The sequence below is a fragment of the Cyprinodon tularosa genome, unplaced genomic scaffold, assembly GCF_016077235.1.
Source record: "Cyprinodon tularosa strain WSP-4 unplaced genomic scaffold, ASM1607723v1 ctg60, whole genome shotgun sequence".
Classification (NCBI taxonomy): domain Eukaryota; kingdom Metazoa; phylum Chordata; class Actinopteri; order Cyprinodontiformes; family Cyprinodontidae; genus Cyprinodon; species Cyprinodon tularosa.
In genome coordinates, this window is record NW_024039341.1 from 153,477 (window position 1) to 181,164 (window position 27,688).

The window sequence follows — 27,688 nt, forward strand, 5'->3', positions numbered from 1 at the left end:
AGGCCTGGAACCTCTTCAAGGAGTTTCATGCATCCCCCATGGGAGGACACACTGGCATTGTCAAAACACGCATTGCCATGTGTTCCCGATTCTATTGGCCTGGTATGACAGCAGACATTGAGAAATGGGTATGTAACAACATAGTTAGCTAAATCTTTATGGTCCAAAATGTCGTAAAACCTATAAACTGTAATGTTGTAAAGGTGTCTCAATGTGACCGGTGCCAAAGAGTTGGACCTCCCCTCCAAGTTGTCAGAGAACTTCAGTGCATAAAGGTAACCATCCACAGCAATTCATGAAGTTTACCACCTCTAGGACATTGTTGCTGATAACATTGTTGTCATCCCCAACAGGTGTCAGGGGTGTGGGAGCTGATCGGAATTGATCTGACAGGTCCCATGCCCCTGACATCTTGTGGCAATCAGTATATCCTGACAGCTGCAGATTACTTCTCTAAATGGGTGGAGGCTTTCCCTCTCAAGACTAAGACCGCTGAGGAAGTCTGCCAAAAATTATGTTCTATATTTTACCGGCACGGCTGTCCTCAGCGTATTCTCACTGACCAGGGGCGAGAATTTGTGAACACAGTAAGCCACATTTAATACTACATATATTTTTGTGAAGCCTCTGTATATGTAAAAGGTTATAATAATGTGCTTCGTTGTTGTTTTAGATGAACAGTAGACTCTGTAATCTACTTTCAATTCAAAGAAACATAACTGCCGCCTATCATCCTCAAACCAACGGCTTGGATGAAAAGACAAATGACAACATTAAGCGGTAAGAAAGTTATTAGAAAACTTACATGTTTTTTTGTTTTGTGTTATATCTCTTAATAGTTTCTTTTCATTGCAACATCTTTCTGTAGACTTGTATCAATATACAGCTTCTTATAGCTATGATATACCATAAAAAATGCAACACATAAGCAACTTTTACAAATTGGAGTATGTTCTTAGAACATGTATGAAACTGTTCTTCTAGGGCACTGAGAAAACTAGTCAACGACAAGCAAGATGACTGGGACATGTTCCTTGAGGCCACTTTGTTTTCCTTAAGGTCGAAAACCCACACCACCACGAAATACTCGCCATTTTTTCTGATGTATGGCAGAGAGGCTAGGTTTCCTTCTGAAGTTCCTGTTGACATGCCGGTACGATTCTGTTACATTACATGGGTTTGTACTGTTTTTGCATAGAAATCCGAGTTAAAATTTCAGTACTTCCTCAAAAACATACCTGCATTAGCCAACACAAACACTACAGTCTTCCAGATTAGTAGGAATGAGTAATCTGAAAATAACAGGTGAGACTGAGTTTCTTTTAATTTCAGTTTTTTAACTTAACACAATTTTTATAACTACAGAGGCATTGGTGATTTTGGCTGGTAATTGCACTGTGTACCCGGATAATACTTAATTCCTCCTCTACATCAGACATTCTGAACTTTCTTAATACAAAGTTTGATGTCTTGTTAGTTATATTTTGAATGTAAATGTGTTTGTGTTTTTACAATACAGTTGTCTTCTGTAGTCCTACCAGAGGACTACAGCCAAATTATTAAAGACAGAGACAGCAGACAGCGGGACACAAAGATCCAGGTGGAAGAGAATGTCGAACTGGCTCAAAAAAAAATGAAAAAAGCTTTTGCAAACCGGGCACAAAAAAAATTCAAAAATTTCAAGTTCACAGAAGGGGAGGAAGTTCTTCTATTCAACATAAGAAAAAGGGGTAGGAAAGGTGCCAGGATGGAGGCAGACTACTCTGGACCTTATTTTATCCATAAAGTGATAGGGAGCACTGTGATGTTGAAAACAATGGCCGGAAAAGTCCTCAAGACAAAGCATAGCATGAGTCGTCTGAAGCCATATAACAGAGGCAATGAGGGACAAAATGCAGGTGAGGGTTTCATCTCAGGTGAGAAGTTGAATGAAAGGGAGACAGTGATTAGGTACGCAGGCAAAGCAGAAACCCCACTGCAGACAAAGACAGACGGTCAGGTCCATGGCAAGGTCATCCAGTGCTTTTCCCTGTTGTCTCCCTCTCGTCCTCAATCTCCCCCTGCCAAGTTCTCTCGGTTGTCTCCCCCTAACCCTCCAGTGAAGTCTCCCCCTCCAGTGACCTCTCCCTCTCCCCCTCCAGTGAAGTCTCCCCCTCCAGTGACCTCTCCCTCTCCCCCTCCAGTGAAGTCTCCCCCTCCAGTGACCTCTCCCTCTCCCCCTCCAGTGAAGTCTCCCCCTCCAGTGAAGTCTCCCCCTCCAGTGACCTCTCCCCCTCCAGTGAAGTCTCCCCCTCCAGTGACCTCTCCCTCTCCCCCTCCAGTGACCTCTCCCCCTCCAGTGAAGTCTCCCCCTCCAGTGACCTCTCCCCCTCCAGTGAAGTCTCCCCCTCCAGTGACCTCTCCCTCTCCCCCTCCAGTGAAGTCTCCCCCTCCAGTGACCTCTCCCTCTCCCCCTCCAGTGACCTCTCCCTCTAACCCTACCAAGTTGTCTCAGTTGTTTCCCTCAGCTCATTCTATGATGTGTCAGAGTCCTATTCAGCAGCAAGGTGCAGTAGTCACAAAGTTTTCTAGTTTTCTGTTCTGGCCTGTTGGTCATGGGTTCTGATCGGTAGATCAATTTTTGCATGTTGGTTCAATGACCTGTTCCTGGTCTTGTCTGCAAAACTTCCTCTGAAGTTGTGTTGCTTTTTTCAGATGTATAAGTTTTTAAAAGAGCAATTTCTGTTTTTGTTGCAGTAGTAACTTTGGTCTTTGAAAGACTCAGGGCAAGTTGAAGCCCTTGTTGGCCCATATAAATTGTATGACACATCTTTTAGAACACTCTGTGGACATGGCTGGCTGTCAGATGAAGTAAGACTCCATGTTCTGGGAAGTTTATATTTTCACAAGGCAGTCCATCCAGAAATTTATGTTTTTTTTTTTTTTTTTGTCAAACAGGTTATAGATGCATATTTGTATGTGACACTTCAGAAGACCAAGGTACAACATGTTTTAAGGTTAAATTTAATCCACTCTTTGTAGTTTCACATATTTCTTTGAAATTATATTACATTTCAGATACCTGTATACAGAATGGATGCAGTAATTGCATCTTCTGTATTTCATCTTGGGCAATATCGGGCTGTTCAAAAGGTAATTATTCACTTTTAAATCATCTTAAGAGAATGAATGCAAATTAATCTTATTATTTGCAATTTCAAAAGATGGTTTTACCTGAAGACTCCATTTGGATGTGCCCTGAAAATGTGGGAGGTCACTGGCTTTTGGTGGTATGTAAAATTTATTTATTTAACTTTATTTACACATGATTATGTCTATGTGTCACAATCGGATGTTCCCTGGGCAGCATGGGAGGGTGACAGAGGTTGTCTGTCTGTCTGTCTGTCTTATCTATCTTCCAAACATTCCAACAGATTGTCGTGATGAATCACCAAGAGCTAGTAGTTATAGACCATATGGGGAACGAAACAATGTATGACAGAAAGCTTCTCCGTAACTGGAGGTGATCTGATTCATGTCTTTATCATGCATTCATTATGTATTTTGTTATTGTTACAATGTCCTATAATTAAATATTTCTGCAAATGCACAGAAACTTCCTAAAAGCAAAAGGTGCTGGCCGGAGAAGCTGGAGTGTCCGCCATATGCCGCATATGCTGCAGAAGGACTCCAGCAGTTGTGGGGTCTTGGTTTTGAAGGTACAAAGAACAGATGGAATGTTTTGAAATCCATGGAATTATTACATTAAAAGGCATAATTTTTTCAGTTTGCAGAAACATATGTTCAAATGGGAGGGCTGCAGGCAGTGCAAACAGGACCCAAAGACATATCCCAAGCCAGACTGCACATCGCTACCACACTGTATCAACATCGAGGTGAAAGAACAATTACAAAGAAGTCTGGTTTTCCAGTTTGCTGGCTGAATGTTCAGAGATTTATAGCTTTGGACAGCTATGATTCTAAGAATTTTTTGGTCAGAACACATGAAATTTTATTAATGTTGGGTATTAAGAACCAGTTCCACTGTTCTGGGAACTGTGGAAGTCTGTGTGAAACCTGTTGATCTGTTTTGTTAATATTCTAACAATCAAAAACACAAGATGGCTTAGGAGCATATCAACGAATTTTTCATTCCAAACGGAACAAATTTTCCCTTAGGCTAACCGGAACAGTCCAAAGCATTAAAAAAATCCAAAGATATATGACATACTAAATTGCAGTATTTTCTGTTATGTACTAGTATAACATGATGGCTTGTCAACAGAATATAAAGAGGTAGTACTTGACTATTTTTGGTAAAGTACACTCTAAATGCCTTTATTTGTTCCCAGACAAGGTGGAAGAGTACTGTGTGGAATGCAATATGCTTCACTGTAATGCTTCAGAGAACATCATTGACATGGTAAACAACTAAACTGTACAACTTAACGCTTCAAACACATTACACTTACTTACTCATAACTGTTTTCTTTTTCTGTCCACTTCACAGATACAGTGTGACTGCTGCTCAAGGTGGACACACAAAGAATGTGCCACAGACATGGGTGACATGTTCATATGTAAAAAGTGTAACTTAAATTAAACAGTTTTACCCCACCAGGGACAGTGTGGATTATTAAAAATACAGAAGTAAAATGTTCTACATTAAATATAGTACATCATACAACTGATGTCATTGGTATTAATCAGGAAGTCATACAGTGGCTAATAAAGTGTTATTACATTAGCAGCTTTATGACGATCTAACACCGTTTTAATAAAGATGATTAAATATAAAATATGGTGAAATTGCCGTTGTTCTGTCAGATAGCCATACGCTGTCAGGATAGCACACATGCAGTCAGTACGCATGCCCGCGCATGCGCATTAAGAAGTCCGACCGTCAGTGGAGTTGTCAGTTCAGCATACGCAACAAGTTATGACGAAAATAAGTCATTAAATTGTTTATAATATGACATAATATGATAACTACATAAATATACATGCGTTGTCATGGTTTCAAAGTGTATTTAAAGCAGGTCTGGCTGCAGCTGCAGTCAATTACAACACAGGCCCGTGTAAAACTCATGAACCTACTTAACCGCTAAGTCAGGATGCCATATAACTGTTAATAACAAAGTGTATGATGATCTACGTCATGATTCTATGTTGCTGATTAAATAAAATCATATGGTAATGACAACGTATACATGTCTGAGCTAAGCGTATGACTATCTGACAACGTATGCTGATCTGACAGATATAGCCATCAGTTTGTCATACGCGTATGACGATCTGACAACGCATGGCTATCTGACAGAACAGCGGCCATGGTCAACCCTGGCCCCCCATCTAGCTCCGCCCCTAGTTATAGAGAGTTTTCTTTCCATTGGGTTCACTGCCTAACTTGAAGGTTAATCCAAACCAGTCTGAGCCTAAACCCTTCCTCTCTCTCCGATTGTGCTGATGACAGCCTAGATGTGACGTCAAGGCTGATCCTGAAGAGTGCGTGGCAGTCTGTGGGCGCGCGCCCTCGGGGTTTCGGGCTGAACCAGCAGAGGAAAATATCTGGACGATAAAGAAGTTTAAGATGTCTGTCCGCGCTGGCCTGCTGGGCCGTGTCTCTTTCTGCAAGCTGCTCAGAAAGGAGGAATAACCGGGTCACTGGGAGCTGTTACTCCTCCGCAGATTCTCGGTGGAGGAAAAAAAAAAAAACGTTCTACCGAAGTTCTGCCGGTTCTTCACCATGGACCAGTCCGTCGCAATTCAGGAAACTTTGGCGAAAGAAGAAAACTGCATTGTAGTATCCTTTGAACGGCGCGTGGCTTCTATTCAATCCAAGGATCGCGTGCTTTAAACTCACTAACTGGACCGACAGATTGCGGTGACACGACCGAGGCTGAGGCCTGTAGGATTTGGATTTGTCTCTGGTGAAATTATATTGTATCTTAGTCAGTTGGTTTGCGACTTCGAAAAGGGGTCAGTTTCAGTAGTTCGCACAGTTTGCAGAAGAAAAACGTGTTTGGTCAGCTCAAAACAGATTCCCCAAAATAGCACAGGCCTGTAGTTACACATGTCATCCACAAGATGGCATCTTTGCATCATTAGCTCATACTGTTGTTGTTGGGAGTAGTGAGAAGGAGTTGTTAGACATGAAGCAATTGACACAATAAAATTTAAATGAAGGATGTTGTTCTTACCATGCAGATTTCAAATATTTAAATATAGTTTTTTTCTTTCCTGCCAGAATGTTTTTTTTTTATAAACATAGTAAAATAAAAAAATTAGTTTCCTTAACTAAACTTGATCATGCTGCACAATGTGAAATCCTGCTTGAAGATTTTTCAGAAAGCAGATTGCTGGGACTGGTAGAGTGCTCCAAAGAGCATGCGTAAGTTTAAAAAAAATTAATTGGGCTTTTTGTTGTATTGTTCAGTGAACAAATAAAAGGGGTCGTTTTGCCAGAATCCAACACTAAAATGCACAGTTTTTTCTTCTAAATATCTTAAAAAATGTTTTGCAGCATCTTCATTTACAGCCATCGTAGAATGGCCATAACAGCTGACGATGTGTCACTTGAAGACATTGTACCCATCTCCCTGGACTTTGCTGTTGTTGAAGGTAAATTCCTTATACACAAAATAGTTATAAAAACTATTTGTATACCGGTATATATTTATATAATATGCAGTAGTACATTTGTGAATGTGTAGAGCCAAGGGTTGCTGTGTAGCTGAGAGGTGAACTTCCACCCTAGTGTTAAGTGTCTTGCAGCCTCTAACTTTTTTTTTTTTTATATGGGTTGCCCTGTATTTTTACATCAACCTGCCTGCCCCTCTTGAGGAAAAGCATCCTAACAGCATTCGAATTGATGTGCATTTCATTTCTTTCCCCAAAGGATTTTGCATATATTCAAAAGGATTCAGATTTGGTCATGTGAAAAACACACCTTCTCCCACCTGTTTGCTTTCTCCTCTTTATGGCTTCTTCTTGCCACTGTTCTATAAAGTGCATCACTAATGGATACCCGGTGACAATCAGGGGGTTTTCCCACCTGAGATGTTGATCTTTGAAGCTCCTGCATAGCCTGGCCAGTAAAGAGCTGAATTTCAAAGGCAGGACTAACAGGGTGTCAGTGTCATCAGGTTAGAAGCACTTGGATAACTACGGATCTGGATAGAAAACTCCAAGCAACCCACTCTATTTTTATAATTTTGTTGTCCATGAAACATGTCATGGCAATAATAGAAAATACATCCTTTTTAAGAAGAACTTGACACTAAAGCTCTGTTGTCGAGGTTTTAAAGTTAGATTAATCTCCCTTAGCACATCAAACGGGCATCATTAAAACATTGCTTCATTGTGGGTACCATCAACAGAAAAGTAGAAAGGTGCAGAGAGTGATGCATTCCACGTCCTGCACTTTGATTGGTCCAGATATCTGGCTGGAGTCAACGGTGGTCCACTCTGGTTAACCTTTGCCTGGCAAGGTCATCATAGACATCTTACTTCCTCTCTGTTCAATGCTCTTCCTGCCCTGTCGGCCATCATTGTCAAGGCGGTTGCTTAAACATCACTCAGTGAGAGTTTGGAAACTTGGAATGTGGTTTTATATCCCACGCCTACATTAGAATAGATGTAGTGTGAACTTCATTCCTGATCTATTAAATCTGTTTGCATATAACAATGTAGACATAGATGTTCTCTATGTATAAAGGTTACCTCTCTTAAAAAATTGGCTGCACCAGACTTTTTTAGGAATATTATACTAGGTATATGGGGCTCTGGATGCCTTTATGTCGGTCCTGGGCTCTGCGGGGCCAGTCTGGGTCCACTCACACCTGCTATTGAGCATATTCTCATTCAGAAGCAGCCTTGTAAACCCATTATACACGAACATACTATGCAAATATACCACAAGCATTTGGGTAAGGGTGTCCACAGATAAACACTAACACTCTAATATTATGCTGCAACTAAAGGTATATAGCTATGAAAGACATTGTATAATTATCAAATGTTTTGGTTCATATTTACATGTATTGACCGGGTGTCTATGGGATGCTTGCTCTTTTTGTGGCTAGTATGAAGTTATTTTTTTGTTGTTATTTTGTTCATTGTTTTCTTTCCCTCTCTAAGGGACCTAGTATTTCTAAAATTTCAAGAGGTTTAGGATACTTCTGCTAAACAAAATGTATCTTACTTGTACTTTTAATGGTTTTATTGGAGGTTTTAAAGCTGTAAAACAAAGACGGCACATTTACGTCCTTTAAGCACCCTGACATATCTCTTATGCTGCTTCCTTCATAGTTTCTTCAGCCGAACAGCTTGTGGTTGTGGGTGAGTTGCCCTAGTTTATTTGAAACCTCAGACATATCAGACACGACAGATCTAGCATGGAAGACATTTTGCAATATTCTTCTCTCTGCTGTCCTCTGTATCTGATTGTAGGCGCCGACACCAGAGTGAGAATGAGCTACAAGGATGAAGAGCTAGAGCTCACGCTTCCTTTTGGGTCCCAATCGCGCCTCTTCCTCTGTGAAGTCAACAAGGCGTGGAGCGGTAGGTCGAACTACGATTACACAATTGTCTGCATTTAAAAAAAAAAAAAAACTTTATAGGCTTTGAAACATTTTAGGTAGCAAAAAAATAATTGAATCCTATAATGTTTTTGATAGGGAAATAGCACAGATACTATGTGCTATGTGACAAAAACATACTATGAACAATGATGTTGGAATTAGGCAGGCCTTTATTTGAAAGGGATTCTCTGTTTGCAGGGATGTGTCACATTCAGCATAAGCTCCTTACTTTAACAGTGGAAGCATCACATGAACAATACATGAGAGAGAGTTTGCTGCACTCATAGTAGGGCTGCAAATGCCTTCCTGGGAAAGATATCAGCATGTAAGGAGCATTTTGTATTTTTTTTTTCCTAATATATATTTATCCTTTTGCCACCTCCTGTTTTTCTTAGATGTTTGCAGGTCCCCCGCACAGGTTCCCAAGTTTGAGTGGATCAACAAGTACAAGAAGGCTATCAAAAGCCAGGAATCTGTGAAGCAAGTCATTGCACCCCTGGAGGAGTTTTCCAATAAAGTCAACCAGCACCAGGAAATGGGTTTGTCATCTCCATTCTATTTGTTAAGAGCAGAAGGTTGTGAAAATCTTCAAACTCCTGACTCATCTCTTAGCTTAAATGCAGATAGGAATGACACACAAGTTTCTGTTTCTTTGGCTTTCAGCTTTGTGCTTTGAAGGCTAGGATAATAGAAACTGTTGATATCAAAAATACCACTTCCTTTGTATGAAGCTGCTTTGACCTTCATGAGGTTTTGTACATGGTCACGTTGCAGGTGAAGAGACACAGACATATTAAGCAACAACCACTAAGGGAGACACATTTATTGGCAGCCCTGGTTTAAAAAAAAAAAAAGCTTGGACATAACCTGGAGTCTTTTAATATTGTATGATTATTCATACTTTGAGCTAAAACAAAAAAAAAATGCTTCTGATTTTGTAAATAATTGTTTTATTTTATTTATCTTTTTGTCCAATTTGTAGATTTTAGCTTCACATATAGTTGGCATACAGTCCCAGTTAAAAGTAGGGTAGCACATTGTAAGAAAGCCTTATGAATGGATAAATTTGGAAATTCCATTATTATTATTATCATCCCATTAAGTGCCATTTAATGTTTCAGTTGTAATATGAGACTACTTTCTTCTTTCCTCTCTGTGCTTCCAATGCTATGTGATATTTAGCATTTTCCACAATGCTATTTATATCCAGTTTGAGGATGTGCAGCCATGCGACATCCAGCTGGCTAAATATTATGTTAGCATGTAAAATGCAACTTTATAGCATGAAACAACTACTTACTTAAAATGTCTTGCATGTTTACTTTTGTATTGGTTGGGTGTAAAAAGCTTTTTCGAGCATTGCCTTGATACAGATTGGTATTTTTACCCCCTCATGACCATCCTGGTCAGAGAGCATGGAGAAAGAGATAAATACGGGTCCCTGTTGACCTTGTGGCCAGTTTTTAAACTAAAGGTGCGTCTATTTACACATTACAGAAACAGATAAACATCTTTTAGTAACTACTAGTTCTAGACTCTGATCATATTATAAATGTGTTATATAATAAACATGCTCGACTCAAAGTATCTAAAGTATTGCGTGAGATAATGAGTCTGCAATAAGATAGGGTTTTGAACCTTTTTATTTAGGGCTAAGAATGATTCATTTTTAGTGCATCAGTTCAGGTGACCCATGAGAAGGGTTTCAGTGAAACATAATCAAATGCCTTATTTAGACACTGTTGCATGTTAAGTTTTTTATTTAAACAGAGAAGCTTGCAGCTATCTGTGTGCAGAGCTTGATTGATTGCAGATATGCATACATGGGCGTTTGCATGCAGCGCTTGACCCACATGCAAAACAAAATCGAATTGAAAAAAACACTCAGAGGCAGACCTGTGCAGAAAAAAAAAACATTTGTGGCCAAATCATCTACTTTATGCTTTTTATTTCCTTGATTTCTTGTAGTATTCAAATTTGAATACCTCATTTGTAATTATTGACGCAAAGCCCTCCACAGTTTACTTTTTGCAGCTTGTTCGGTATGCTGCTTTTTTTTTTTTTAGCAGGGAAATGTTAAACCCCTCCTCCTCCTGTTACCACAGCCATAGCATGGGCAGGTCTGAAACACAATGTACGTTGATCAGCTACACAGAATGTGTGGGATCGTCACAAGGACATGTCTGGGATGACGAGAGACTCTGGTATGAAAATGAAATCCGTAGTATTGTTAATTGATTCTGAGGAGGGGAGACAAAACGCATGAGAGCTCCCAGGCAGCTGAGATTGGCTAAAGCTAATGCTAAAGCTAGCAAACAGTCATTTAGAAAAGCTAAGTTTAGACTGTTGGGGCTTTGCAAGATACATTTTGCGGAACTTTGCCGCTTGTTTTACATCATTTTATTCTTATTGCGCCAATGTTTTCCAACTTTACAATTTTGTTTTATTTATGTATTTTTTTTTTTTTTTTACTAATATTTCGTAAACGTAAACACGTAGCAATATGCTAGCGGTATCGCCTGTTGCACCTGTTCTGGCTGATGTTGCTAAACGTGTTTTAGTGATTAATATTCACGTCCTTTCACACATTTGAATAGCTTTAGCTTCTTTTATTATTTCCTGTCTTTTTTTGGTTTCTGTCCAGCCCTCTTTTATCTCCTTCCTCCTCTCCCCCGCTCACCTTAAAGCTGTTACCTGTAAACTTTGTTCAGATCAGAGCGAATCTATGTTGGAAAGATATGTTTTGATCAGCTTTTTTTGTTGTTGTTTCTTTTTTAGCTGTAGCCGATTAAAAAGAACCAGGTTGTTTCATTATAGGTTCTTTATTTTTGTAGGTAAAGCGTGGATGAGGGGGGAAGTTGTGTAATTTTGAACTTTGAGCACTTGTTGGGACAAAAGGCCGTTAATGTTTTAATACGGAAGAGAATGAGAGCTGTACGGAAGAGGATTAGGGCCACTGACAAAATAAAAAAACTAAGTTAAATGATTTTTGATTATTATTTCAGTTTAATATGGGGGGAAAAGTCACAATTCTAACCTTACTCTCAGAATTCGGACTTTTTTTTATCATAATTCTGACTTTAATATCATAATTTGGACTTTAATCTTAGAATTCTTAATCTCAGAATTCTGAGACAAAAGACAGAATTCTGGGACAAAAGACAGAATTCTGACATTAATCTCAGAATTCTGACTTTAGTCTCAGATTTCTGACTTTAGTCTCAGAATTCTGTCTCAGAATTCTGAAATTAATCTCAGAATTCTGTCTTTAATTTTAGAATTCTTAATCTCAGAATTCTGACATTAATCACAGAGTTCTGTCTTTTGTCTCAGAAGTCTGTGTCTTGTCTCAGAATTCTGACTTTAAGCTCAGAATTTTGGATCTTACTGAAGGAAGAGATGTGGGAGCACTCTAGCCTGATTAAATCAGACTAAATGTGAGATTAAATGTGTAATTTAGTCTGGCCCTGATTAATGAGACATCAGAAGATTGTTGATGAGAACAATACTTTCTTTTTCAAACCATGTCTGTGCCTATTGGCCAACGCTCTGACCAATGAGCACAACGGACTGTGACATAGAAAGCACAACAGAAAGCTGGTGGGGGATTGTCAACAAACAGCCTGTCGGTAAAACGGCGTATTACATCCTTCTTAAAAATGAATGTGCGTAGAGCCTCTTCCTGCTCACGTTTCAACAAAAACGAAAATAAAGTCTTATCCTTCGAAAACTGATTTCAAAGCTGAGTCAAATGAGAACTGTTCAATAGTTGTTGTCATCTTCCTTGTGCTTTCTCCAGCATTGCGCAGCTTTGCGGTCTCGCCCTCAAAATCCCGCCCACTTTGCATCCAGAAATTTAAAACATATCTCTACGTTGTTATTGGCCAGCCAGTTCTAGGGCCTGGGGCCTAGACTAAAGTCAGAACTCTGAGATTAAGAATTCTGAGATTAAAGACAGAATTCCGAGATTAATGTCAGAATTCTGATTTTTTTTTTGCCATATTATACTGAAATAGAATTTAAGAATCAGGTAACTTTTATATTTTTTCAGTGGCCCTAATCCTCTTCTGTAGAGCTGATCATACGGCCTGACATTTCGATGACAGATCGAACCGCTGATAAGGCTACATGATAAAACTGTAAATTTGCACTTTCTTTCAGATATCAAACATGGCTCATCATCTTTAGACATCCCCCCTCCCGAACTGCCAAAGATTTTTTGAGATTGTAAAATAATCTTCATCAACTGGGATTGTTGCGGAGCAGTATAACTTTAACATGCAGAAAGCTGTTGATATAACGGATTATTGCGATCATAAACTCCTCATTGGACATGTAAAACTGTTAAGCCTTACTTACAGTTGTGACACAATTTATAAGCGTTTGCTTCATTTTTTTTTTCTTGCCAGGCAACAAAGCTGTTGTGTATTCCTAGTGATTCATTTAGTAGCTGTTGTTAAAGCTGCATATTAGCTAGTATAGAGCAGCCACAGGTTACATTTCAAGTAGCAATAATTAAAGCTATACTTTAATGTTATTATTAAAGTTATTTGATTCATTTGGGCTCATTGGTAATAAAGTAGTGTCCCTTCACATCCTCTTGCTGCACACTGCCTGTCAGCTAACTTATTTTGTAGAGCTACTTATTCTCCTCACTATTTAAAAAGATGAATTTGGTTATTGCTAAAAGCTCACTATGTGACATACCAGATAAGTCTCTCAACTAAATTATATCTAACTGTGACTTTAAAAACGGTTGAAGTTAGTCGGGATATCCGTTCAGTTAGAGTGTGGGGTCAGCTAACACGCTCTAATAATGATACTATTACAGTGGTAGTATATGATCCTTTTGCTTCTATCCAATGAGTCATGGTTTTTCATGACTAGAAATATTTTTGTACCTATATTATCATCCCTGTTACAATTAAAGAAGAAGTTTAGTGGCATTGTTGTAGCCTGCTGAGCCACAGTGCACAGCAACTGGTGGAGCAAATCCATTACTCCCATTTTCAGGGATTCATACAATTGATTTGCAGGCCTACAATTACAAAAAATACTTAGTGAAAATATTCATCCTGAATTATTATTTTTTGCTTGTTTATTATTATTAATGATACTGCTAATAAAGGTGTATAAACGAATATTTTAGAATGTTTCAAAGTGTTGTATTTTTGTTTTTTGTTGATTTTTCGTAGTGGTCGTGGCTCTTGAGTTTTTTTGTTAAAGACACATGTCTGCACTGAGAATGCAGATATTAGTGAGACATTTATTGTGTTACAACACAATTGCCCAATAAAATTATTGCAATTAGTCAATTTTCTTTATAAACTGCAAAGTAACTGTAAAAAATTAAACCAGGATTTGATAATTGCTTTTTTTTTCTTCACTTATTAGGTGATCAAATCTGTGCAATTTGGAGTCAATAAGAACTTCATGCCCCACTGCCAACTAATGCTGTTAGAAGGAGCTACTTCCAGCTATATTATCCTTTATCTCAACAATATGAATAAATGCCATTCTCAGAATAAACATTTCATATGAGCATAGTTGAGATTTTACTCATCAGATATTTTTAATTAGATTAAAAATGTTTGTAAAAATTTGTTTCTAGAGTTTTTACTCTTTATTTTTTTTAACACAAATCACTTTTTTTTTTTGTCCTTCAGGTATATTATGTGTTGCTGCTGGTATAATGCATTCCTAATGTATCCTGCTGATGACATTTAGTTTAATTTCCTCCTCAAAGTGCTTGGCTTTCCCTCTCTGTCTTCTGTGCCAAGCTGCAGGAGACAGGGCCCATGCTGTCTCATACTTCACACTCAGCCATTAAATCCAGCTACTTAGGATGCAGTAACCGTAACTGACTGCAAAACATAGTCTGGGCCATCAGCTAAGCCTAGACTTAACGATTCACATGATTATTTTCCGGATTACAATCTCGGTCGTTTTATTTTTGAGATCTTGCAGCTGAAACACAATCTTTCCAAACAGTAGCAGGTGAAAATACTAACATTTAATTTTGTCTTTTCTCTTCTTGACTCACAGAGAAAGTGTCGGACAAAAAGGGATCTTTAGAAAAGGTGAAGACTTCTAACAGTGTCACACAAAAGCCCAAAGGGAATTCCAGCCAAGAGAAGTAAGATTTTTTTTTTTTTTTTTTTTTCACTATCTTCTACTATTAGTTTATTATAAAATCCTGGTTAAAGTTTTATGAAATGTCCCTCCTGTAATAAACTAAACAATAAATATATTTCAGTAATTAGAATAATACTAGGATTGTTTAATTAAGTAATTCAATTTGATAAGGAAGACATGACTTATGTTACTTAATTCTACCTAATTTTCTGGTTTCCTTAATCTAAGCTAATCCTGAAAACATAATAATGTTGATTGCAATCTGGTCGTAAAAACAGAAAAGGGAAAACAGTAAAGTAGTTTCTGCTGTGTGTCATGTTTTAAACAACAGGAGGAACCTTTTCTGAACTGCTGCACAGGTGTGCCGCAGTCCTTTATTTAAAGCCCAAACAGTTCATCCTCACAGTGCTGCATTAAATTGATCAAAGGGCAGCCATGACTGTAGAGCTCCTCAGCAGCCCTTTGTCTGCAGCTTTACTTAATCTAGTTTAGCTTTGAGTTTTTGTTTATTTTTTTATTGCTTATAAGTTTGTCAGCTCCTGTAAAACAATATTTTTTGTGCTCTTTAATAAAACGTATATCGGAGTTTAGAATAATGCTTCGTTCTTTGCTGCCAAAGCTGGGAGTTTTATATTGGAGCATGAAATGTAGTGTTTGTTAACAGTAAATTCCTGGAAGACTACATAGTCCTGCAGTGCATTTCATTTCCTCCCATCAGCTTAATTTAATATTACTGCATATTTAGAACAACTAAATGGCTTTTGAAGCCAGACAATGGGATGTGGTTACTAAGAATAGAAACCCTTTAAATGCAATTGAGCCTTTTCTATACAGAATAACCATTAATCAGTGTAAGAAACACTTCTGTCTTGTCTCTAACTGTTTGCTTGTACATTGTGTGATGCAGCCAGAGTCGAGAGGAACGGGATGACCTGGTTCGCTCGTCCAGCCATACTACATCAAACAAAGCTCAGATTCTGGCCATGCCGCAGTTCGGGCTGCGCGACAATCTTATCAAGTGTGAGCTGCTGAAAAATGAAGACCTGTACACTTATCTGGAGAATTTCAGGTATGATATTTACTGATTTTAATCATATCCTACCATTTTTTTCCCCAGTCAAAAGGATTATGAAATGTATTACTTAGATAAATTCAAACATTTATTTGATTTCCTAACTCCTATATATCTACATTTATTTTCTAACTTAAAAATAATCATTTTGAGGGCCTTATTGTCTGGGAGAAATTGTCCTGTGTCAAGAAAGATCTGGTCTGCTTTAATTCCATAAGGACATGTTGGATTATTTTGGCTTGATATCCTGTTGTGGGGTGGGGGGGTGTCGAACCCCAGAGCAAGTAACATTCCATAAACATCCTAGAATATTCTCTCTTCATTATGAGGGTTGCAATGAGCAGCTATGCTTTTATCTGCACCAGAACCGTTCATGGGTCCGATTTTTCAAACCTGTAAAAACCTGCACATGTAAAACTCAGAGCCGAGACAAGAACCGTTTTACGGACGACTATCCTTATTTAAAATCCCGCCTGGATCTGTGCTTAATACAGCACAACCAGACCTGTGATCACATTGTACACATCACTTCACCCATCACTTTTATGAAGCTTTTTAGTCCAAAAAAAGCTTCATTTTTTAAGGCTTTGGTGTAGTACTGTCTTAACAACAGAGGCCCAGTCTCTTTGCATGATGCTCACATGCGCACAGCGCTCCCAGATGACCGGTGGTAAACGAGCTGAATGCCCAAGGGCCTTTTTTTCTCTCACAAAGGCAAATACACACTCCCAATTGCATAAACACTACACATCAATCAAAAAAGCCTCTTTTGAAACAACTGTTTGATTTTACATTGAATTAACCAAAGACCAAACTATTTCAGGAGCATTTAATGCAGGCTGCAAAAATACATCAGAGCTCAAAATAATGTTTTCCAACTATGTTGTTTACTCACTGACATGTAGGCCCGATCTTAGGTTTGCTGTGCAGAACAAGAATAGTGTCCTTAGCCACCAGTGGCGTTGAGATGCTTTCTCCTTTTCTCAATGACAAACCCATAAGATGAAAAGTCTCTATTGCTAGCTGTGCTTAATGCCAGGATGATAAACAAATGATCAGTTATCAGTGGGGGCATCAGGAGCTTTCAGTGAAGGCTGCCTGATTGCATGCTTTAAAGAAAACTCATATCCGATAAACATTATTATTAATTTGTATAGTTAATAAATAGTAAATTACATTCAATAACTTTTATTCAGGTCATAACTGTTTTAACCCTTTATTTGCACAAACATCAAATCCCACTGAGGAATGTATGCATCTGTAGAGGCTGGGCAATTATTCCCATCTGACTGCTAAATGTTCGAAGTGATGTCACCTTGTGTATAAGGGGATTCACTTTAGCGTAGCTGGAGAGAACATCAAAACTGCTGTATTCATCGTTTATTGTATTGATTTTTTTTTTTTAGCGTTTTGCTGTGTTTCTAAGTTTATAAAATTCCTTGCCAATTTTGAAATCTTGCTGCGTGTGAACCACCCTTTAGGCTCAAGTTGATGTGGTGAATTAGGATATTTTTACACTTCAGTGAAATCGAAAACAAGCCCAGCTTGTGTAGTGTGTCGCTTCAACATATAGAAGAGTTATAAAAGAATGAGTCAGCATCAGTGGGTTTTTAAAGCTGGGTACCAAGTAGAACAAGGCTTTCATACAAAATCCTAGCTGTTGTGTTGCTGTTCCATTGCTCAGTGTGCAGCACCGGCTCTGCTTCAATAAAAAGAATTAGGAACTTCTTTCCTGTGCATAATAATTATTTTTTAAAACTCTGCACATAGATTTATAATCTAGCCATTCTGCCACCTTATGGTAGGACTGTGTAACTGTACAATGTGGAACACTGACAATGAGCCTGTTGACAGCTTTAGGACAATTTGAAGTGAATTATATAATAAATAGGACTATTATAAATAGCCAGGTAAGGCTATCTATATCAACTTAAACATCACCAAAAAAAGTTTTTCTAAAATTAAATATTGAAACTCATCCTCAATATATCCAGAGCACCTTTATTTATATATTTTGTTCTCTTAATATTGACAGTAGAAAAATCTTAGAAAAGCCTAAGAAAACTGAACTAATAGAGAAGAGAAACGGAAAAGGTTTGTTTGTTGTTTTTTTTTGTTTTGTTTTTTTTTTAATGCAGAAGTGTTATGTTTTGGTCATATTGTGGTGTCCACAATCATGGGGAAGACTGCTGACCTGGCAGTCGTCCAGAACACAGTCGAGACTGTGAAGGAGGAAAAGTCACAAAAGTGAAACGCTTTTTCTGGCTGTTTGGACTCCTGGATACTGTGGAACAAGGGTGTTAGAAAAAGTTGCATTAGGTCAGGAATGGCAGCTGAAGGGCTACAAAATCAGTGATGATTGGCCAGCTTGGTCATCTGTTCAGTTAGTGCAGCAAATTACCAGCAAATCTTGGAGCACTTTGCATTATTTTCTGCTGTCAAAGTTTATGCCTACTTCAATTTGCCCTTTGAATTTGGCTACTGCCAACACTCTAGAAATGAAAATAAAGCTAGTTTCACACTGGATGGACAGCAAACTGGCCTGATATAAAGTCTGATGGGGTCGAGCTGACAGGCGTTTTTATAGAGGTCTCCTTAACATCTTAGCAGAACCACAGACTGAGGGTCTACATGACTGGCCTCATTAATGCAGTAAATAATAGAAAATTACCCCCATATACTGTATGTGTAGTACAGCACATCGAAAGAGGTTTCAGTTAGCTTCCTTTTTTAGATGAACATCTTTTTCTCACTTTTCTCATACAAAATATTCAAGTTTGTCTTTAGGAAAAAAATGGGGGATAATTAGATTCTAGCTATTAACTAAAGAGAAACCAAACAGAAATGAATGCTTGAAATATATCACTCTGTGGCCGAAAGATTGGTTTAATTTCATTCATTAGTTTCTAAATGAAATCAACTTTTTATTGATATCCTGGTGTATAACGAATCACCTTTATATCTGATGGATTTTAGCTCTGAAACGTTTACATCTCTGTCCGTTATTTATGCTGTATGGATTGAAAGCTGTCTTGTTCAGGACAGTTTAATAATAGTCAGAAAAGTTAACGAAAGATATCAGCATTTTGAAAATCAGCTCTAAATTAATTTCAATACACTTTAAAAGCTCATTCTACCAAAAAAGATAAGCATTTAGACATCTAAATGTATGATATTGTGTGATTTAAATTTAGTAAACATGCTAATTAGTGTGAACAGTTCCTGTTTTTAGTAGATTAAGTATTTAACTCTTGAAGTCTAATCCTTGGGAGCAATTATTATGTAATTTTACTTTCAGCAGTTCTGCAGTATATGTGCTGAAAAAACCCACCTGGCAGAAACTCATTTTAGTAAAAACATAAAGTTATCTTTGTAAGTTCAGGATACAGAGGGTTGGAATGGCACTAAACAGGGTCTATGTTCCATTCTAAACAAAATGCTGATGAAAACAATTACTGTGTGAAGGTCAAACGGGATTATTGAATGGAAGGAAACCTTTTTTTTTTCCTGACCTGTAGAGCAAATCTCTGAGGGGATCTAAATGGAAAGAGCGTTTCTCCGTGTGTCACAATGGAAGTGTCCTTCATGGGCAATCTCAAAACCCAGTGGGGATGTCAGTAGATGGTGTTGTTTCCTCAATGTATAACCTGACAGCTCGTCCAGTGTGAGGGGTTTCTGTTTTTCTTCTATTTTGAAGTTTCAGGTTGCACAGATGTTTTTATTTTGAGGTTTAACACTTTTGCTGTGTCGGATGTTGAAGAACATGTACGCTGACCTGAAAAACACTCTAAAGTTGTCGCAGGGTTGTTCCAAAACCTGCTTTTTTAAACATCTGATAATATTAGCTTGTATGTGGTTTATAAAAGGAGCTGTTAATAGTGACATCAGAAAAAAAATTTTTTATTGGTTTAACATAAATACATTAAGATGTTCCTTTCATACATCCTATTGCTTCATAGAACTAGGAGGAAAGTTTTCCCATTGTTTCCCTCTGCACTGCAAACATTCTGGTTAATAGAATCTAAATTCATTTAATGGTTATTATTTCACCATTTTGGTTCCCAAACTTGGCTCCAACGACAAATTTTTTTCATGTTAGATATTTAAACTATTCATCAGGTGGATGAGACTAGATAGTAGTTCTTATTCTGCCCTGTTTTCCTGTTTGGTTTCAGCTTTTTTCTCGGCACCTACAATGTGAACGGACAGACGCCGAAGGAAAGCCTCCGTCCATGGCTGAGCTGCACTCTCAAACCTCCTGACATTTACTGTTTGGGGTAGGTCTTTCATGCTGCTCAATAGGATCTGTGTTAATCCCATTATGAAGACAGATGTTACCTGCCTAATCCTTTGACAGATACTATTGAGCCTGTTTAAGAAAAGACCCCACTCTCACACATGCTGACATTTGTTCCTACTGATTCTTGCCCACAATCTGTTTATCTGCTCTGTTGTGAAGGTGTGAAAACTTTTGTTGAACAGAACATCATTTTTCTTTTTATTAACCCTGTAGTTTCTGTTCTGTAGTTTCCAGGAACTGGATCTCAGTAAAGAGGCCTTTTTCTTTAATGACACCCCCAAAGAGCTGGAGTGGACAAAGGCTGTGTCTGACGCTTTGCATGCAGAAGCCCAGTACGCCTTGGTGAGTAGGTTTCTCTTTTCATGCCATGAATAATGAGCTGTCTTTATCTACTGAGAAGGTTTAGCTGTTTAAATGTCAGAGCCAGTTTTGGTTCTGACAATTGTGTGTGGGGATGTGGAGTTGGCAGAGCTGAGACATAAGTTTAGATATTTTCGTTATTCTCTTTGCCCGTTTCCTCTTTCTCAGAGTGCTGACTCTGTCTCGTTAGCTTCCTCATTTGTTTGCGGCGCTTCTTTATTCATCTTCACAATTTACAGGACGTGCTTTAGAGCTAAGGAGACATCATAATGAGGTGTCATTTCTCCTTCCACACTTGTCTTATCTGCTGCTGACACAGTAAACTAGAAAACACATCTATTTGTTGTTGCCGATTTATGTTGGGCTTATTTAGACAACTATTAGGCTATGTGCTTCTGTTTCTTTTTATTCTCACTGCTTCGTATTTAATGTTCTATTCTGCCCATCATTTTCTTGAAATGAGAAGCTGATAAGACTAAATGTGTTAGTAATTTTAAGTTTTTCTCTGCTCATCTGTATTCGGTCAACATGTCCCTCTGCTTCAGGTGAAGTTGGTTCGTCTCGTTGGCATCATGCTGATCTTCTATGTGAAGAAGGAGCACGCAGAGTTCATCTCTGATGTGGAGACGGATTATGTGGGCACAGGCATAATGGGAAGGATGGTAAGGAAGAGCTTTGCATTGCCCTGTTTGTTTAAAAGGCTTGTAATATCATGGTCTATATTGCAGGTAATTCAAATTGAGTAAAACAGTTTGGTCATTAAAACCAGCTTCCTCTTGCTCTTTTACGCTGTTAAAACTTTTTGCTAATTTATTTTTTTCTAGGTTAAAACTAGCTGCCCCAATCATATGTTTGTTTTCCGGTCTTATATTTGGTCATTCTTACTAGAAATGCTCCAGTCCAGGTTTTTGGGATCCAGTCCACATAAGCAAATTTTAGATAATGTTTTTTCCTGACTTTTTTCAAAAGTGCTGTTTAATCTTAGTGGACTGAACGTGTTTTCTTTTTTTTTCTTTTTTTTCAAAAGCTGAAAGCCATTCTGACATTTTTTTTTTTTTTTTTTAGATGGTTCTTCTGTATAAAGCACTTTGAATTGTCTTTGCACTGAAATGTGTTACATAAATAAACTTGCCTTTTGTTCTTTGCAGGGAAATAAAGGGGCGGTGGCAATCCGTTTTCGCTTCCACAACTCTGACATCTGCGTTGTCAACTCCCACCTCGCTGCACACGTCGAAGAATACGAGAGGCGTAATCAGGACTTCAAGGACATTTGCAGTCGTCTCCAGTTTCGGCAGCTCGATCCTACGCAGCCGCCGCTCACCATCATGAAGCACGAGTGTGTGACTCCTTAGACATACTCTGTTGTTATGCTTAAGACAAATCTTATGATTAAGACAAATGTAGATTTAAAATTTTTTTGCATGTCATTTTGTTATTTATGTGCATCAAACTGATCACTGTTAAAAAAGGATGTATTGTATTGTGAGTGTAAATAAGTTATGTTTGTGACTTCTTCCTTGATCAGTGTTGTTTTATGGATTGGTGACCTCAACTACAGAATCAGTGATCTGGACGTGGACAAAGTGAAAGATCTGATCACCAAGAATGATTTTGAGACGCTTCACTCATACGACCAGGTGATTATCATCCTTATGATAAGTCTTTTTTCTAAATGGACTGCATCTTGAAATGTGTGTTTCTGAGCGGTGACATTTATCTCCTCCATATGATCCTCAGCTTAAGAGGCAGATCGATGAGGAAGCCGTGTTTGTTGGGTTTGAGGAAGGAGAAATTGATTTCCAGCCCACCTACAAATATGACACGGGCTCTGATAAATGGGATACAAGGTATTTCTAATTACTTATAGAAGCATTTATTTTCTCTCTCTTAAGAGTGTTGGTTTGCAGAGCATAGTGTCAAACTTTAAGGACTTGCAGAGACTAGTAAAACACAAAGAACATTTCAGTTTATCCTGAAACATGCCTCCCTTGGATGAGATTATTTCAATCTTCTGAATTATTTATTCATCAGAGGCATTCTGAGTCCTCTTTGCTTACTCAGGATCTCCCCTCAGTTTTATTGGAATATTATTAAAAAACGATCCACAAGAAGCTTGTTAAATGTACACAGTGTTGTTACTTTAGGGCTTTGGATGCTTTAAAGGGATCCATGTTGCTCTTTCTCTGGGGAATATGCCTTGAAGTTGCTTTAACATCATGTTAAATTTTGGTTTCTGCTCACAAATTCCTTCAGCCATTCATTGCTGGATTAATATGTTTTTTACAGATGAGTTCTAAAACTGAATTCCTGCTTTGTGTGTTTTTATTCCAAATAATACTTGGATTTAATGTATTTCTCTGTGTTCAGTGAAAAATGTCGCATCCCTGCATGGTGTGACCGTATCTTGTGGAAAGGGAAGAACATCCAGCAGGAACATTACCAGAGCCATATGGCAGTAAGGACCAGTGACCACAAGCCTGTCAGCTCCTTGTTCATCATCGGGGTAAATGCTTCAGTCTTCAGCTACCTTCATGTTTAATTCATTTTCTAGGTTCACCTTAATAATTAACATGAATGTTACATTGGTCAAAATCTGTACTTATGTAAAACTGCACTATCTCCCCATTTCTCTGTCAGTGCAGTATCTCCAAAGAGCATACTGTATGTATTCATTTCTAGAGCTTTACTTTTAGTCACATTCATTGATATAGGTTTGGATATTTTCATCCTTGTTTCCTAAGCGGAGAAATATGAAAGAGGAGAAAAAAGCTTTCTGATTATCCTGCTGTTCACACTAATAAAGCCTTAGAAAATAAAAAAAATTGTCCAGTTCCAGCAGCAGTCCAGTCATTTCTAAAACCATTTTTCTGACTCTGATTGACAACAGTGTGGTGGGAGTTCAGTCCTTTTGTGTTGGATATAAAGTGAGCCGCGGGTGCCTCAGATAATTCTATTAAAAATGTTAAGACCATTTATTTGGCAGCAAAAGCGTTTTGTTTAAACAAGATTTTTTTTCTCAATTATCTACGGTATGTTGTAATGCAGTTGCAACAATTATGATTTCATTATAGAAAGATCCATATAAGAAATTTGGCTTTTCAAAGTACACATAGGTTGGAAAAACACTTAGATGTACTGAGGTTTCTTTTTTCTTTTGATAAAATTAAATTTGCAATTTAAAACCTCTATCCCTGGTTTGATTGTTTTGCCTCTAATTCGCTTTGTCTTGTATCTACAGATCAAGAGAGTAAATGGTGAAGCCTACAAGAAGACTTTTGAAGAGATAGTACGCAATATAGACAAAATGGAGAATGAATGTATTCCATCTTTAAGCTTGTCCAAGAGAGAGGTAAGGCTGTTCCTATTTATACAGCTCTTCAATTAGATATTCCTTCATAGTGTTGTTTGACCATACCTTGTAGAAACTAGCTAAGGATTTAATATTTTATTTTTTGTTTGTGTTTTTTCCCATTCAGTTCCACTTTAAGGATGTGAAGTACATGCAACACCAGGCAGAGGCCTTGAGTCTTTTCAATGATGGGCAGGTCCCGTGTCAGTTTGAGTTTATCCAGAAGCCGAATGAGTCCACATACTCTAAGCCCTGGCTCACAGCCAACCCGTCCAAAGGCTTCATTCCTCAGGGTGAGACACATGAACGTTGGAAAGATCATTTCATCCCAGTAGTTATAACCATTACATCATCCCTTTTACGTTATGACCTGTGTTGCTAAACTCTTAAACTTGTTTTTTTTTTTTAAGGTGGTTCCATGGTCATTGAGCTGGAGGTTTTTGTAAATCGCTCCACAGCACCAGATCTAAACTGTGGTAAGCAGGAGATTGAAGATATTCTGGTACTACACCTAGAGCGAGGCAAAGACTATTTCATCTCCGTCACTGGAAACTATTTGCCAAGCTGCTTCGGTACTTCGATCTATTCGCTATGTCACATGAGGGAACCTGTTCAAGACATGCCCATACAGACCCTTCTTAAGCTGGTTAGCACCCTCTTCAAATACTTGCTCATTTGTTGCAATCTTCTTTTTTAAGCATTTAACAAATATACATCGTTTATTTTATTTATTTTTTTTGACCATCAGGCTGAAATGTCTCCAAATGATGATTCATCCACCGCTGAGAAGCCTCTTGACATTCCGAAAGAACTTTGGATGATGGTGGATCATTTATTCCGCAATGCTGTCAATCAGGTGGGATTTCGTTGATTGGAAATTCAAAATCTCTGTTTACATGGACACTAAATTATAAGATCCGATCGTGACATATGTATACGCGTACCAAGCATTCGATCAGATTAATCATTTAAGCATGCGTGGATGGTCCACATGGGCAGGGGAGGTTATTTTACTCCAAAGATCCAAATGGGTGTTTAAATGGAGGCCAGTGGGAATGGTTATCAGCAAAACCACCTCTCTCCTACAAAATGAAATTTATTTCTGATTGGATTAGAATCCTCAGTTTATGTTTATATGAAACACTTTTGATCTGTTCAGGCCTATAAACGTAGCCCGTCTCTGTGTCTTTGCTTCAGGAGTTCTTTGTTCCGGTAATGAAGTGCATTAGTTCAGCAATGCAGTTAAGATATTTTTTGCATGTATGTTTTTTTTAGTTACATTCTACTACCGGTGGAAATGGAAACCAAAGTAAAATTTGAAATTTGCTGCTGTGCGCACAAACTTGACCAACACAGTGGACCCTGATTCAGCATTGCATCATTTATATGTATATACTTCAGTAAATAAATATTTGTGTTTCCATTTACAGGAAGATTTATTTCAGCAACCTGGACTTCGAACTGAATTTGAGGAAATAAGAGATTGTCTGGATTCAGGGATGCCAGACTCGCTTCGTATCCTTAAAAAAAATAGAAAAAAAACAAACAAAATCCTGATAGATTTGAGGAGGCTGTGGTGTAGTCTATAAATTTAAATTCCTCATATCTTTATTTGGCTTAATCATAACATTTAAAACTGTTTTAATCTATTTGGGGTGCATGGAGCTCACTGTCATCACATGTCATCACTGCTGCTCAGAATTGTTCTACTATAACAAGTTTACGGTATATAATGCAACAAAAAAGCTTCCTTGACTCTGGTGTCCTGCAGCGGGTAGCAACCATTCAGTGGCAGAAGCCCTTCTTCTCTTCTTAGATGCCCTACCAGAGCCTGTGATTCCCTTCTCTTTTTATCAACAGTGCCTTGAATGCTGCTCTAGTGGGGCCCAGTGTGAGAAAGTAAGCAAAACATAGCAATCTGTTCTATGATCTGTCAATATTTTCTTTTAATTGTTTTTCCTTCCTATTCAGATTGTTTCCATGCTACCTCAGTGCCATAAAAATGTGTTCAGCTATTTAGCTGCCTTCCTTCGTGAGCTCCTGAAAAATTCTGCAAGCAATGGATTAGATATTTCTATTTTGGGTAAGTAAAATAACTAATAATAGCTTAATTCTTGCCTCACCATGTTGTCGAATACATCTCATTCAAAGGGAAGACTACCAAACCATGAAACCAAATTTGGTCTAGGATTCTGTTCATAACAATCTTTGCTTTTAATAAAAAGTCAATTTCATTTTAAAACATACTGAGACTGCAAAAACATCTTTAATTTTTAGCAGGAATAATTTTATGCATTTTGAATAATTAATTCTCTTTCTGCACAGTCACCATTTTCGCCTCCTTGCTCCTGAAGTCGCCTAAGAAGCAGGACTTAGCAGAAAAGACGAAACCCCAGGAGTTCTTTCAGCATTTCCTGAACTAACATTCCTTCTCTACACAAAATTAATCTATTTTGCTGAAGTGGAACACTAAAAAAAGTCCAGTATTTGAAATTAACTGTAATGATTTATTTTCCAACATTTGTGTATAGAAAAATAGTGTATTTACATTAAAGAGGCTATGATATTAATTTCAAACAATTTTGTGATCCAATTATCATGATTATTGTAGATGTTTTAAATGTATATTTTATTTAAAGAATGTGTATTTTAATGTTTTTATATATATATAAAAGTGTTTAAAAAATGTCTCTTTTTCTTCATTTTATATTTTAATTGAATAATCAGAAAATGCATTGGGGTATTTTTCTTTTATTTGGATAAATATGATTTATGTAAAAGTCCATCCATCCATTTTCTGTCATGCTTATCCCAGTGGGGTTGCGAGGGATGCTGGTGCCTATCTCCAGCTTATGTAAAAATGATCTTTATCATTAGATGAGGCAGGAACATGTACAAGTATTGATATGTATACAAACTTTTGTGTGCATGTGTGAATATATCCATTTTTATTGTATATGTTTTTCTGACATTCACTTTGTCCAAATGGAATACATATATTTTTTCAAATATTTTGAGTTTCGGTTTGAGGTTGCTGTTAAAAAAAAATAATAATTTAAGCAAATATTTTTTAGTGGGGGGGGGGGCAAAAGGCATTTAATGTAAAAAAAAAAAAAAAATAGGATGGAAAGTTTTTGGGAATGGCACTGATGTACCATTAAATATAAAGAAAATGTACATGATTCATTTTGCAATCAGTACAAATGACTAGCATAACTAAACACTAATAACGATGCATTACAATAATAGAAACCAGAATCAGAAATACTTTAATAATCCCAGAGGGAAATTACTTTTGTTACATGCTCAAGTTACAGTATTATGTATATCTATATATACACACACACATCCAACTACACAAGATAAAAATAAAAAAGATAAAAATATATACACATATAGCTCTTCTATATATCTATATATGTATGCATATATATGCAATGTATGTAAAGCTAAATCCAAGTAAAGTGATAATCCAAGTAAAGTGATACGTGGCATGCAAAAATAGTGCATAGATGTCAATTACAGAGGGGAGGTGTCTGAATCACTTGAGGGCGTTATAGAAACGTTGCAGAAACAATATACATACAAGGGAGTTTTTCCTCTCCACTGTCGCTACAAGCATGCTTAGTGTGAGGGATTGCATCAGAATCAATGAGTCATGCAATCAACTGGTTTTCCTTAGATTGAAAACTTTGACTTAATTTCACTGTAAAGTGCCTTGAGATGAAATGTGCTGTGGATTGGCGCTATATAAATAAACTACTGAATTGAACATAAAAGAGAAGATTAAGTATGTTGTGTTTCCTTATAGTTGGTAGCCATAGTCTAAATGCTGACTATCTGACAGTGAAGTACTACTGCCATCTGGGCAAGTAAGAAAAAATAACAGTAAAGATGTCCTGATTTAGTCA

General features: G+C 37.6%; 2 protein-coding genes and 1 long non-coding RNA gene across 3 annotated transcripts; all 3 read left to right on the top strand.

Moving 5' to 3' along the window:
• The first annotated feature begins 2,740 nt into the window (after window positions 1-2,740).
• Window positions 2,741-3,241, top strand: LOC119797879. Its single transcript, XR_005282635.1, has 4 exons — window positions 2,741-2,850; window positions 2,938-2,979; window positions 3,058-3,132; window positions 3,204-3,241. It is a non-coding gene; the product is annotated as an uncharacterized LOC119797879 (long non-coding RNA).
• Window positions 3,242-3,422: 181 nt separating this feature from the next.
• Window positions 3,423-5,635, top strand: LOC119797885. The gene is made up of 7 exons (XM_038307140.1): window positions 3,423-3,502; window positions 3,593-3,698; window positions 3,767-3,875; window positions 4,332-4,402; window positions 4,490-4,559; window positions 5,240-5,346; window positions 5,453-5,635. Exons 1-7 carry the CDS (start codon window positions 3,423-3,425, stop codon window positions 5,633-5,635), a joined length of 726 nt encoding a protein of 241 aa, XP_038163068.1.
• inpp5b (inositol polyphosphate-5-phosphatase B) lies at window positions 5,367-26,465 on the top strand. Its single transcript, XM_038307133.1, has 23 exons — window positions 5,367-5,782; window positions 6,291-6,370; window positions 6,503-6,600; window positions 8,290-8,319; window positions 8,431-8,541; window positions 8,957-9,100; window positions 14,607-14,697; window positions 15,604-15,765; window positions 19,944-20,045; window positions 20,296-20,410; window positions 20,974-21,090; window positions 21,577-21,764; window positions 21,954-22,065; window positions 22,166-22,275; window positions 22,796-22,931; window positions 23,667-23,777; window positions 23,905-24,070; window positions 24,188-24,423; window positions 24,526-24,633; window positions 25,208-25,292; window positions 25,549-25,676; window positions 25,749-25,860; window positions 26,103-26,465. Exons 1-23 carry the CDS (start codon window positions 5,726-5,728, stop codon window positions 26,198-26,200), a joined length of 2,697 nt encoding a protein of 898 aa, XP_038163061.1. The 5' UTR covers window positions 5,367-5,725; the 3' UTR covers window positions 26,201-26,465.
• Window positions 26,466-27,688: the final 1,223 nt, after the last annotated feature.

What these genes read in the sequence shown, in the direction of transcription:
- LOC119797885 (XM_038307140.1), top strand. Translation starts at nt 3,423, where the DNA reads ATGAATCACCAAGAGCTAGTAGTTATAGACCATATGGGGAACGAAACA. An exon ending in CAGAGAACATCATTGACATG is followed by an intron (nt 4,403 to 4,489) that starts GTAAACAACTAA and finishes TCCACTTCACAG; the next exon opens with ATACAGTGTGACTGCTGCTC. An exon ending in CCCATCTAGCTCCGCCCCTA is followed by an intron (nt 5,347 to 5,452) that starts GTTATAGAGAGT and finishes TGCTGATGACAG; the next exon opens with CCTAGATGTGACGTCAAGGC.
- inpp5b (XM_038307133.1), top strand. Translation starts at nt 5,726, where the DNA reads ATGGACCAGTCCGTCGCAATTCAGGAAACTTTGGCGAAAGAAGAAAAC. An exon ending in GGGAATTCCAGCCAAGAGAA is followed by an intron (nt 14,698 to 15,603) that starts GTAAGATTTTTT and finishes TGTGTGATGCAG; the next exon opens with CCAGAGTCGAGAGGAACGGG. An exon ending in TCTGATAAATGGGATACAAG is followed by an intron (nt 22,276 to 22,795) that starts GTATTTCTAATT and finishes CTCTGTGTTCAG; the next exon opens with TGAAAAATGTCGCATCCCTG.